General features: G+C 40.1%; 1 protein-coding gene across 2 annotated transcripts in view; it reads left to right on the top strand.

The window, feature by feature from the left end:
* nova2 (NOVA alternative splicing regulator 2) overlaps positions 1 to 13,437 on the top strand; it is a 116,824-nt gene that overhangs the window by 19,819 nt on the left and 83,568 nt on the right. For both annotated transcript variants that reach the window (XM_055012069.1, XM_055012071.1), the window contains one exon: positions 2,944 to 3,087. In XM_055012069.1, the coding sequence (XP_054868044.1) occupies positions 2,944 to 3,087 (144 nt within the window). The remainder of the gene's footprint in view (positions 1 to 2,943; positions 3,088 to 13,437) is intronic.

Genomic DNA, 13,437 nt, shown 5'->3' on the forward strand with positions numbered 1-13,437 from the left:
TGAAGTAAAGACACAAATATGAGTATGAAATCATTTAAAGTTTCTAGAAAGTCACTTCAGCACATAAAATCACATAAAATTGAGTTTCTCCAATACAATATTTAGATTTCTAAGATGTCTGATGTTACTTCAATACAAATACATGAAACTGTTAAGTATTTGCTGCTCTCAGAGGCAAAACTTTGTATTTGTAGTCATTAAAAGAAGTGTTTCTCTGCATTTAGGTTCAGTTTTTTTCTTTAATATTTTTGTTTCACTAGACAACATGTGTGACAGGTGACAAGGAGATAATACCGTGTAAAAAAGCTTACACGCAGGTTCTAAAACTTGAAGAATTTGCAAAAAATAGCCATAGCACAGCAGGATTTTATAAAAACAATACCACTATTATACACAAACTGGAGTTTCTTCAATATTAGAGGTATTTGGCTAGACTTCTAAGATGTGTGACGCTGCTTTAATACAACTGCAGTAAACAGAGTTAAGGTTTTGCCAAAAACTTTAAAGACACTAAAATAAGTGTTTTTCTGCACTGAAGTTAGATTTTCCTTTTAATATTTGGTTTTTATTGGTGACACATGACAAAGGGATAACATGTAAAAGATGCAAAACAAAAGCTTACATTCAGAAGGAATTCTGACAAAATCAACCCAAGAAAGACAGGATTTTATTAGAAAGATACCAATATTATTATTATACACAAAATGGAGAGTTTCTTCAATAGTAGAGGTATCAGGCTAAATATCTAAGATGCCAGATGTTACTTCAATACTACTGCATTAATCAGAATTAAGTTTTTGCTGCTCAAAGATCCAAAAACATGTATTCAAAGAAATTAAAATGTGTTTCTCTGCACTTAGATTTGATTTTCCCTTTAGTATTTGTTTTTTAATGGAAAGTATTGGTGACGCGTGACAAAGAGATAATGTCATGTAAAATATGCAAAACAAAAGCTTATAATCAGAAGGAACTTTGCCAAAATGAACCCAAGACAGACGGGATTTTATTAAAAAGACACCGCGTCTACTTCACTGTATTTATTTATAGCTCTTTTTGGATCGAAATCTGCAATTTGGCAACTTCAGCGGCCGTTTTAGGAAAGAAGAAGAAACCTCATGTCTCGACAAGAAGGAACGAGGAACCGAGTGCGAGCTGCTGCTTTGTTGACCTCCAACATGTTGATATTATCGCCATGGAAACAAAGGCTCGTCTATTTCAGAGGAGGAATATGTGTTTTCTCTCTCGTCGGGGGAAGCAGCAGGCTGCAGAGGGCCGGAGGTTCGGTTTCAGCGCCGCTTCGGGTCAACGTGTCGGTGTTGCTCGCTGACATGTTGACCTGAAGCAGCGCTGCGTGTCCTCGCTCTGAATAAACTCGATTCAATTAAACCGCGCTCTGACCTTTCGCTTCGTCCTCCTCCTCCTCCTTCGGTTTGGTGTTTTCTTCAGAAAATGCCGGAGCCGTTCGCTCTCCGTTTTTAGGGGATTTGGGCAAATCACAAAAAGCAAGAACATCAGCTTGAAAATGTCAGACCTCATTAAGTCACTGGACACACCTGTAACTCCAGTTGTTTTCAATTCGCTACGTTCTTGGATTTAATGTGGTAAATGACTATTCTAGCTGGAAACAGCTGATTTTTAATGGAATATCTCCATAGGGGTACAGAGGAACATTTCCAGCAACCATCACTCCTGTGTTCTAATGCTACATTGTGTTAGCTAATGGTGTTGAAAGGCTAATTGATGATTAGAAAACCCTTGTGCAATTATGTTAACACATGAATAAAAGTGTGAGTTTTCATGGAAAATATGGAATTGTCTGGGTGACCACAAACGTCTTTGGTGAACCTGTCAACAGTCAAGACGAGAGAAAACCAAAGCATGTATCAGTGCACAGGAAGTAAGAAAGAAACACGAACATGAGGAGAAACTAGTGAACATTTCTGATTTTGAAACGGGATTTGGCTCAAAGGGGGGTTGATATTATAGCTCCTTTTTCTGTTGCAAGGCCACCTCCTTCCCCAAAATCCAAAATGCATTTCTTCATGATTCAAATGTGTTTGCAGTCAGCTGAGGTCGGCACTGAAGACAGTCAACAAAAAAGCTGCATGAAAGAAAGCCACATCTTCTACGTTCTTGGATTCAGGTGCCGCTCCATGTTGAAATGTCTAAATAATAATAAAAAATTGTCTGGATCCGAGCTCGGCTACTTTGTTTACGTGAGTTTATCTGCACATGTTAATCAGCGTATGTGTGCATGCACATCCACAAAGCGTTGTTTGAATCTGTTTAGCTTTAATAACAAAACCGACGTCTTCCTCGGCTCTCTCACGCCAAGAGCTAGACGGTGACGAGGACCAGATTCCTCGGGCCCCGACGCTGAAATTAGATCAGGCCAATCTGCGGAGAGTGTTTAGAGGCGAGAAAAAAAGGGGAGAGATAACGCTGGCGGGGAATCATCAGATTATGGAAATGATTAGTTGTCATGGATAACAGTCATCATTTGATGTGATTGGGTGGATTTGTGCAGCTTTGGGAATCCGTGGAGAGGAAGGAAGGAAGGAAGGAAGATAGGAAGGAGGGAGGCTTTGAGGAGGAAGAAGACGGGGGAGAAAGACAAATTATTCTGCTTTGGCGTAGCGATGCGGCACCGGCTCGCATCTGTTCTGTCAGACTGTGATTACTGACAAACACTTTCCCTCCACTTCACAGTTTACACTCAGTCAAACAACATCATCCCCGTACTGGATGGCGCGCCAACAAAACTGGTGCAGTTTCTGCAAACAAAAGGCAAACATGAGGGCAAAGGTTTAAATAAAAAACTAATAATGATGCATACTGTAGCCTTTATCCTAATATTTCTCCTCAGCAGCTGTGTTTGTAGTGAAAAGCAACACGAGGTGCAGTAGCTCTCTCTGACTGACTGTTTCCTGTTTCCTGCTGCAGAGGAAGGCGAGTACTTCCTGAAGGTTTTGATTCCCAGCTATGCGGCCGGTTCAATCATCGGGAAGGGAGGTCAGACCATCGTCCAGCTGCAGAAAGAGACTGGAGCCACCATCAAACTGTCCAAATCCAAAGACTTCTATCCCGGTAAGAAACTGCAACAACCCCTGCTGCTCATGGATGGATGGATGGATGGATGGAAAGGGAAGAAAAATTTCATCCTGAAATGCTTTTGAACTGTACATTGACTGTTATTTATCAAGTTTAGCCACACTTAAACATAAATCATTAAAATACTGTCACAAGCTGTTAAAATTACATTTACAAGCTGCATAGAAGCAAAAAAAAAAATACTGCTAGATATAGAATGCGCAAGACAAAACAACAGCAAAAATGGGGAAAAGCAGCTACTTTTTCTGAAAATGCTGCCTGTTTTGCACTTTTTGTGCAACATTTGACCAACTATGCACAGACACATAGCAAAATACCAGGACTAGACATTCAAAATGTACCATCTCTTAGGTTTCTTTTATCAATGTTTATGTGTTAAAAACACAAAAAAGTGGTGTTTTGCTTCATTGGCAGTGCAGTAAAGGAACAGATGATGGGTGGATGAATGGGAAACAGTGAAAGCAATCAATTAGCAAGAAAAGGAAACATGGATGGATGGATGTTGGGGTTGGGAAAGTGAGGCAAAATTTCATCCTGAGATACTTTCACACTGCAAATTTGCTGTTGTTGTCAGGTTTAGGCATGCTGAAACATAAATTATGCAAAATAATGACAGAATATGTTAAAATTGCATTTATAAGATGCATAGAAGCACAAAGTACTGCTAAATACAAAATGCACAAAACAATATAACAACAAAAAAAGATGAAAAGGACTTATTTTTTTCCAAACTGCTTTCCTGTTTTGTACTTTTTGTGCAACATTTGACCAACTACGCACAGACACATAGCAAAATACCAGGACTATAAATCCAAAATGCATCATCTCTTTGGTTTTTAATCTGTGTTTATGTCTAAAAAAAATTTAAAAAGTGGTATTTTGCTTCATCTGTACTGCAGTAAAAAAAAAAAAAAAAAAGTTGGAACAGGTGATGGATGGATGCAGAAATAGTGTCATGGATGAATGAGTGAGAAACGGTGAAACCAATCAATGAACAGGAAAATGAAACGCGGTTTTATGGATGGATGGATGGATGGATGGATGGATGGATGGATGGATGGATGGGTGGAAGTGTGAAAACGATCTACTTATCCATTTATCCATCCCCATAAAGGAAGGTAGAGGATGGAGGAGGTGCGTCTGGATGAATAGATGGATCAGTGCAGTGTTGTGAGCCATTAGGGGGCATTTCATTGTCTCGGTCTTCATGCATCAATTTTTCATCACGTTAAAGCATACATACTGCAGATGCACACGCTCAGTGTTTACATACACTCGGTAAAAGGCTGTCGGAGCGAACTGACCACAGATCAGAGCAGCTGATGCTCTGCTGGTTGTTTTGCACCAACAACTACAGTCTTGTATCAATGCTGTGAAATATATTTATGGATTTTTATCAGGCTGTGTAAGTTTGTACGTTTCAGTGATTGGATTCACTTTGCATCCCCCCACCAGCACACGTATATATGCCACATATAGTTCACTAGAGATCAGGATTACCGGATCAGGGGTGAAATTGTATTTGTCTAAACTCTTAATGCTGTGGCGGTGAGGAGGGGGGAGGCTGAGCGTGTCTGTTGCGTGTCTGTTTGTCTGCTTTGCATCATCCCGCTGCGAGTTTTGGGTTGCATGTTCGTGCGGTGTTAGAAAGGGATTGAAGCGTTCACGTACAACACACTGCAACTCTATCTTTACTCTTCTGTCCTTTGTGCAGTTATTGTAAATCTCGTTACCCACAGAAGTTGTAGAAAGGAGGCTGGGATGAAGAGTTGAGCTACTTTGGTTTAGGAAAAGATGTTGGTTAAACACTAAAAAAATCCACCGTGCTTTCTTACTTAACCAAGACCGCAATCTTTCCTTAAGCTCAACCAAGCTCTTAGAGATGCCACAACACAATCAAAAAAGATTTACATATGTTGTTAAAAAACATGTTAAATACAGTGAAGGTGAAGGTTGTGCATGTTGCAAGTTTGCAGGATTTTAGCTTGTAGATGGTGAATATTCTTGGAAATCCAACATGCGTGCATCTTTCTGTGGTTTCTCCACTTTGTATAAAATCCGAAACCACGTGGAAAAACAGTGTTGGGTTAAGTGCCTTCATGTGTCTCTAGTTTAGCTCTGAGGATTCGGCGACAGGCTGGCAAGGATGATTTAGCGTTTGGAAACATATTTATATGACTCGAATCCGCAAACTTTTCACCCTGGAATAACATTCACGACCTCCAGGGTTTTCTGCGAGAGGTAAAGCAACCTCCAGAGGTGAAAATTACAGTCACATGCTCACACTAAACACTCCCACCTCCAGTTAAACGCCCAACGAGCCCTGTTGTCGTAGCACCTGCTGAGCCTCTGATGTAATCGCTGCCCCGAGCCAATCACAGCATGACGTTTCTCTTGTGACTAGTTGGACACACAATGTGGCGCGCTTAAATATTTCTCAGGGCTTCAACCTGGGGTTCCCGTCGGTTTGTGTGTGCAGAGGGATCTACAGTGTGGCTGCTGCTCACACATTTATGAGAAAGAATGTGAAGAAGATGTTTGTGCAGTGAGGTCACCGTTAATGCGAAGCTTTCCGTGCTTGTGTTGGTTTGTGCAGTCTTGGCGAGGATTCTTTCACGTTTCGGGAGACCATGCAGGTTAAGTAAAGTACAACTTAGAAGAAAAAAGCAAAACACAACAATCTGATTAAGTGAACTGCAAAAGATTTACTTTCTCATGCCTTGTTTTTCACTCATTTAAATGAGACATGCTGGATTTTGAGCTGTCAAAACACATGAATTTCACCATGATGCATTGTGGAAATAACAGTCATCAACGCAATCTTCCCGTAAAGCTTCATTTCACATCTTCCTGCCCAGCTGCATTTACGCTCCTTTTCCCTTCTACTTTTTCTCCTCTGCTTTGGTCTCGAGTATTTATTTTTTTTAAATTCAGCTCTCATTCTTGTTGTCCTGATGTGCGTGTGTGTGAATGAGCGCATCACTTCGGCGTCGGGGTCTGCAAACAAGCCGCCGTTGTTTGACATCGGCACACGAGACTCCTGAAAAAAAGCTCTGCCAGCCAGAACAGATGCAAGGTGCAGGAGACGCAGGCGTGCACAAAGATGCATGCATGGCCGCAGCACCCACACACGATAAATGCACTATGACCAGAGTTAAAAACTTGCACGAGCATATAAATGGATATGCATGTGATTTTGCAGGAATATTCATACACACCTACATGTAGACACACAGAAATGGCTTCTAATCTCCTGGGGCGAAGCCAAGAAGAACTGAGGAGAAAGAGGAAAGGAAGAGAGACAAGTGAAAGAAAGAAAAAAAAAGAAAGAGAGGGTTGTTATGGGCCTCAGTGTGGAGGAGCTGTGTAGGTTTGTGTGCACGCGAACGCACCCTTCCTCTGCTCTGAAGGGGGCATCTGTATGCTAATGAGACACGGTTCTTCCTGGGTGACAAATCAAAAGGCCCACCTGCTGCAAGAGCCCGTCTGTGTGTGTGGTGTGTGTCTGTGTGTCTGTGTGTGTGTGTCTGTGTGTGTTGGGAATAACAGAGCCGGTCTAATGAACAGAGTTGAGAGTTACTGCTGTGTCTTGGCCAAAGTGTCTCATTCCTCTCCTCACCCTCCTCAGAAGACATTAGTCGCCCTCCTTTCCTTCCCTTCTCCCCCGTTTCCTCCCCTTTTTGTCCCTCACACACATGCAAAAACACACACACACACACACACACACACACACACACACACACACACACACACACACACACACACACACACACACACACACACACACACACACAGTACATCCCATATGGCAAACCAAGCAGAGGTCACAGGAGTTTTGTGAGCTTCATATCATCATCCTGGAAAATGAAATACCTTCAGAAAAGTTTAACCCCGTGACCTCAAAAGCTGCCGGCAGGTTTATAAGACATGTTATTTCTTTAAAAGAATCACCAGAATTAGATCATTTGTCAGAGCGAGAAACTGTAAAGACCGATATATTTGTTGGATATTCAACGTTCAGACAGTTGTGAAACTAATCTTCTGTGATGTGTGGTTCCATTTGGAAGATTAAAGCATAAAATCCTGATATTTCATCAAAATTCCTTTATTCAGTGTGTCTCATTTAAAAATTCACAAAAAATAAATCCTTTGCTCTAACCACATTTTGTAAAAAACATAAAATTCTGCACTTCCCTTTGCAACTGTCAACCCATTAGTGATTCAGCTGTTACCAACAGTCATGGGACAAAAATTCAGGGACTTTTTGGTAGAATTGGGCTAACTCGAGGCTTTGTTTACACAGAGCAGGTAGGAGAAAACCAAAAAAGTATGGAAGCAAATAAAAGGTGCAAGAAGTATAAATCTTCATTATGCAAAGTCACTAATTTTTACAGTATTGATGTTAAACATGACGCAAAAATGCTGCACATATCCAGATTTTTCCAATTACCATAAAATAAATAATCACAAAAAAGAACATTTTGTTTTTGCTCTTTAATTGTGTTATACCTGCAAAAGACATTTTTAAGTTCTGTCTACTTCTAGTCATAGTTGTGCTGATTCCCTATAGGTGCTGGACTTTAAATCACAATCAAAAATTATCCTACAGTTAATAAATATGTGAGCAGAGCAAAAAACAAGGTTTAAACATCCTTGTTCTGCTAAACTTTAAATGTTCATAACATCGTATTTTCAAACTAAAAGCTGTTTGTAGGTCTGTTTTGCTGTAAGTTGTGCTTGCTACAAGACTGTAAGGGAAATATAATAACCCAGTTAAAGTGTTGCAAACTTTGCCAAAGTCCCACAGAGTGTAAAAGCTCCACAGAGCCAAAACAAGACGAGATCCAGCAACAAGAAAATGGAATATTTCAGCACAGACGCAAACAAATGTGAGTTTCTTTCCAAAATGAAATCATCAGTTTAGAACTGAAATAAAAGCACCTCTGGCTCTCACAGAGATTCTTTATCACAGAACTAACAGCGTTTGGCAGCGTTCGGGTACAGAGAGTTCTGGGAGACATCTCAAGCTGGATCTGGCTGATTAGAGCCGCTGAAAGATGAAGTCGAGATAAAAACTAAATGAGATCTTTACAGTCAGATCGTAAATATGTATTTTTTTGAATATTGGCGCTGTAATTGCACCCCTGGGGGGGAATTATAATGTGCTGGAGCAAAGGTAATGCGACGAGAGAGGACGCAACATGAGGATAAAAATAGAGAAGGGGAGACGAGAGGAATCAACATAACAGGATGTAAACAACTGTGGGGTAAAAGATGAGAATTTCAAAGGCTTGAATTAAACGAACACAACCACAGGAAGGCATGTAGATTCCTATGTGAGCTGACTGTTGCTTTTTTAAGTTGATCTTAATAGACAAACAAATCAGGAAAGAGGAAAACTGAGGACAAACTGCGTTTTCAACCAGACAACCTTGTCTTACCTTGTTCTCTTTTCCTACATTCCCCACTAATACATCACGCCCCTCCTTCTCCCAGACCTTCCTCCCTCCTTTTTATTCGTGCATCCTTCGATCCGGCCTCGTCTCACCCATCCATCATCCCTCCCTCCCTCCCTGTGCTTCCTCTCCCTCCTTCCTCCTCCGACTCTCCCTCCTTCATCCCATCTGGAGGAAAATAGTGCAGCAGCAGCACTTCAGCCGACGACCAATTAGCGGCGAGAAGCAGTAACTGTGGGGACGAGACAGGCCACCATTCATCTTCACACACACACACGCACACACTCACACACACACACACACACACACACACACACACACACACACACACATGCACGCACTCTCACACACACACACACACACACACACACACACAGCACTATGCGACCCACCATTCACTATTATGGCACAACAGATTTATTACATACCCGTACAGTACAAGGCAGCGTCGCTTCCAAATATAGCTCCTCTCCCTCTATCCCTCCTCAGCTAATTCAAAACCAGAAGGATATATTTTATATCCAGCGCCGCTTCTGTGAAAAGTGCAATCAGCAAGAGACAATTAAGAGACTGAACAAACCAAAAAAAAAAAACCCACTCTTTTTCATTTCCATATAAGGATTTTTGTTTTTAAATGAGTGTGTTTGTTTGTGTGAGAGACAATATTATCTCCTGAATTATTCAACATTTTGGGAAATTGCAATTATTTGCATCCTTTGTTAGGATGAGAAGAGAAAGCTGCGTTTGTATTCTTGCAATAATTACACTTTCAGGACACAGAACTTCTCCTTCAACAGTTTTCAGGTGACTCATCAGCTAATTAAGTACAACAACATTAATTACTTGTAAAAACACACGTTTAATGTGCAGTTAAATCATTTGCAGTGATGTAACAATAGCCCTCTTACGTTGTTGTAAGAACGTACAGGGTGTTTGCAGTCACTTGTAGCATCTTTTATGTTTAAATATGCCGAGGTCTCCGATAATCCTAAATATGAACCAGTTTCGCCCTTAAAGGTTCGATTTTGTTTCTTAGGTTTTAAAAATGTTGATTTTTCAGATTCTCCTCCGAAGTTCGTGCCACGAAGGCTTCCTTTAATAGTGAAATTACCTCAAAATTTTCTTAGATTTTGCATTAAATAAATCTTGGAGAGCTTTAAATAGAAGTTTGTAACTTGCCAGTTTTGCAAGTCCTTAAAAGATGAGCAGAATCAGCTGAAAAAACAAAATGAGTCGGTTTAGATGAGTGCAGCAGCTCCTCCAAAGGCAGCCAGCAAAGATAAAACTTGTTCAACCTTTAGTTGATCGGTTTGTCCACAGAGAACAAATACAGCCGCCGCAGTGTCGCATCAAATATTCATTCGCGACACCTGTTTTATAATTAGAATCGACCTGCTTGCCTCCTGGTCTTCTCCTCTCCGCTGAGATATTGACCTCGGCTCGGACACGGAGACAAAACCATGAAGGCGAAACTTAGAGCTGGAAATGAGTTTGTATCGATGCTGTCGGAGTATCCTTTGGTCCTGGCTACAGTTCAGCTTAAACGCGTTCGGTCGCTACCGAGTATCACAGCAGACAGAAGCAGGTTTGCCAGATTTTACACTTTAACTGTTTTTTTTTGTTTTTTTTTTTAGAGTCAGTGTTCAAAACTGAACATTTCTCGAGGATTCCTTCATAATATTCCTGCTCGGAGCCATTTATCCAACTTCTAAGCTGCTCAGTTTGTTTAGTTGGTATGAGACTTTCGTTAGGATGCCTGAAAAAGCAGGTTTGAATCACCAAAAAAATCACAGGTTCTTGGTTTAGAATGAGAACATTATCTGGAACTATTACAGAAACCATAAACCACCAAATATCCTCATTCAAGGAAGCTTCAAATTGGTCTGTGTTAAAAAGACAGTTGGATAATTTACACTTAAAACATGCGACTTCAGACAAATTTCAGTTTGTTTTTCCTTAATCTTTAAAAGTGGCGTTCTGGCAGCGCTGAAAGAAACTGGAACCAATTTTGTTTTGCGACTTTTCTGCCAACACGCCTGACCTCATTGGATGAAAAAGCTACCAAAACATCCACTGAAGTGTCCGAGTGTGAGATCATTTATCTTCCTGCCCTGTAACACGAACCTCAATCAAACCCAACGCAGATCCGCGACCAAATGAAAACAGATTTGAACCAAAAGGGGGCAGAACGTCAGGATTTCAACCACTTGAGACACATTTCGTCTTTTTCCTGTGCTGTGTTTGTTGCCTGTGTGTGCGGACGGTAAAATATCAGGGTCTATTTGTGCCGTCGTCGCCTCCCACCCCTTCCAGAGCGGGACGCATTCCTGCAGCGGTGACTTCATTACCGAATATAACCCTCTTGAATGAGCCTGATCTAAAGCGAATCCGATTGTTAATGAGACTCCCCGAAGGACGGCGACCACATGTTCAGATTTGACTCAACGTTCACACAACTGCAGAGGAGACGGAGCCGATTAGTTTCTCATTAGTGACTGAGAAAACACTGCAGCTCCACTGAGTCACATGTGAAAATAATAGAACCTGATACTCAGCTGGTTATCAGATACTTTGAATGTTTGCACAAGTACTTTTGCACAAATTATGAATGAAAAACTGTTTTTGGTTTCGTCTTTGCGCATATTTTTTATGTTTTTTTTTCCTCTATTCTGTCTCCTCTGTCTGTCCTCTGCCACCATTTTAGAGCTCTGTCTTTAATACCGCACCATGATTGCAGTTTTCAGTATTTAATATCCCCTGCGCACGCACGCAAACACGCACACATCTGTCGCAAAAGGCCTGGTGAACTAACATAACACCTGCTCACACACACACACACACCCACATGCTGCATCCAGCCTTTATCAACGCTCCTGATTTCAGCACTCAAAGCCTCTTATGCAGCTCTAAGCTCTCAGACCCAGAGATGGAAAACTGCAAATATTACACGTCACAGTCAGACGCAACTGTAATGAATTTCCTGTTTGTTGGCCATTTCGCCCTTTTCATTAAGAGACGCGTTCATTTAAAAAAATGTCTGCTGTTTATCGGCCGTAACGAGATGATTTCCGCTAAATTAGATTCCGACTTTTGCTTCCGTCTGAATTTGTCAAATTATTTTGGAAAATTGAATCCAGTTAAAGTGTCTGCACTCTCTCTGAGCTCAGGCACAATTTAAAGCCCCTCCGTGGTTTGTGGAGTTATTTATCGACAATATTTGCTTGTATTTGCTTTTAAAAGAATAAAAATGAACTTACATTGTGACCTTGTGCAGTGAAAGCAAACTGCAGGGACTGATTGTAGTAGATTGTTGTAAAAATGCAGCCAAATTGTAACAGTAGTGCACCGTTTTTCCAAAATATGTTTTAAAAACCATCAGATTTGATGCTTTTCTTAGAGCCATGAACAGCACTGCAATCAATAATAGTCAGGTCAGCAACAGCTGCCAGTATTTTACAGGAGAATTTGACCTCATTCATAAAAATTTACATTATAAGCGAAACAGTTCATGTACTAACTTTATTTTAATAGTTGTTAATCTACTAAAATCCCCCCAAAAAACTGAAAAATGGACATATTAGTCTCCAGAATTGGATGCCACATCTTCAAATGTTTTTCTTTATGTACAACTAATATTCCATAACCAAAATATTTTCTATTTCTGATAATAGAGAGAAAAACTGAAAATTTTCACACTTGAAAAGCAGACATTGTTTGACATTATTACTTATTAGTTATTCTGTAAATGTAACTGTCAATTAATCATATTGTATTTTATATTAATAGATCATAAATCTGTATGTTCAGAAGGTGACAAACAGTATTTTTTGATGAATAAACTTCACGTGAAAATCCCAAGAGAATGTATTGCCTTACAACTGAGTGTATGTATGTAAAAGATATTAGCTGAGTTTGAAGAAATTATAGAAGAAAATGCCCAAAAAGCCAAAGAAATACCTATCTCATGTTGCAAGAATTGGAGGTCACATCCTCAAATAAGTTTCTTACTGTAGAACCAATAGCCCATAACCCAAATTTTGTCATTTTGTGATGATATCTAACAGAAAAAAAGCAACAAGTTATCAAATTTGAGAAGCAGACATGTTTGTAATCACTAGTTGTTAGTTCGTCTGTGAACAGAATTGTCAATTAATTAATTTATCCTTTCAGAATTCTTATAAATGAATAAATAGATCGATATTTGCAGTGAGTTTGTTGGTGCAGAAGATGGAAAACCAGATTTTTTGAAAAGTCCCCAGAGGATTTTATGCCTCAAAATCCAAAGAATATTCTCAAAGTTGGAGGTCAACTCTTCAATACATTTCTCTTTGTAGAACTGCTAGTCCATAATCCAAGAATTGGCATTTTGTGATGATATAAAACAGAAAAAAGTATTGTTTTTTCACATTTGAGAACCTGATATTGCTTGACATAATGACTTATTAGTTAATCAGTAAATAAAATGGGCAATTAATCAACTTATCCTTTCAGAACAGAATAGATTCTTGATATTTGCAGTGAGTTTGTTGGTGCAGAAGGCGGCAAAACCAGATTTTCTTAATGAACTTTTAATATAAAACTCCCAGGAGGATCTGCTGCCTCCTGGCTGAGTGCTTCATGTATGTGGAAGTAATGAGCTGAAGTTTTTTTTTTTTTTTATTATTTGTTTGTGCATGACGTCAGGCGTCAGAGCAATGGGCTGAGTAATGCTTGTGTACCAGTCGGTGCCACGAGGCTGACAGACAGACCATCATAACCCAGAGAGTCAGACTGAAGCTGCTCCTTCACAGGCTTCAATAGGAGGCTGGATTAATGGAGTTTATCAGGTTTTCTGTTAGATTTAAACAGCTGCAGCTTCTTTAAAAGATAC

This window comes from Amphiprion ocellaris, chromosome 7, assembly GCF_022539595.1.
Source record: "Amphiprion ocellaris isolate individual 3 ecotype Okinawa chromosome 7, ASM2253959v1, whole genome shotgun sequence".
NCBI classification, from domain to species: Eukaryota; Metazoa; Chordata; class Actinopteri; family Pomacentridae; genus Amphiprion; species Amphiprion ocellaris.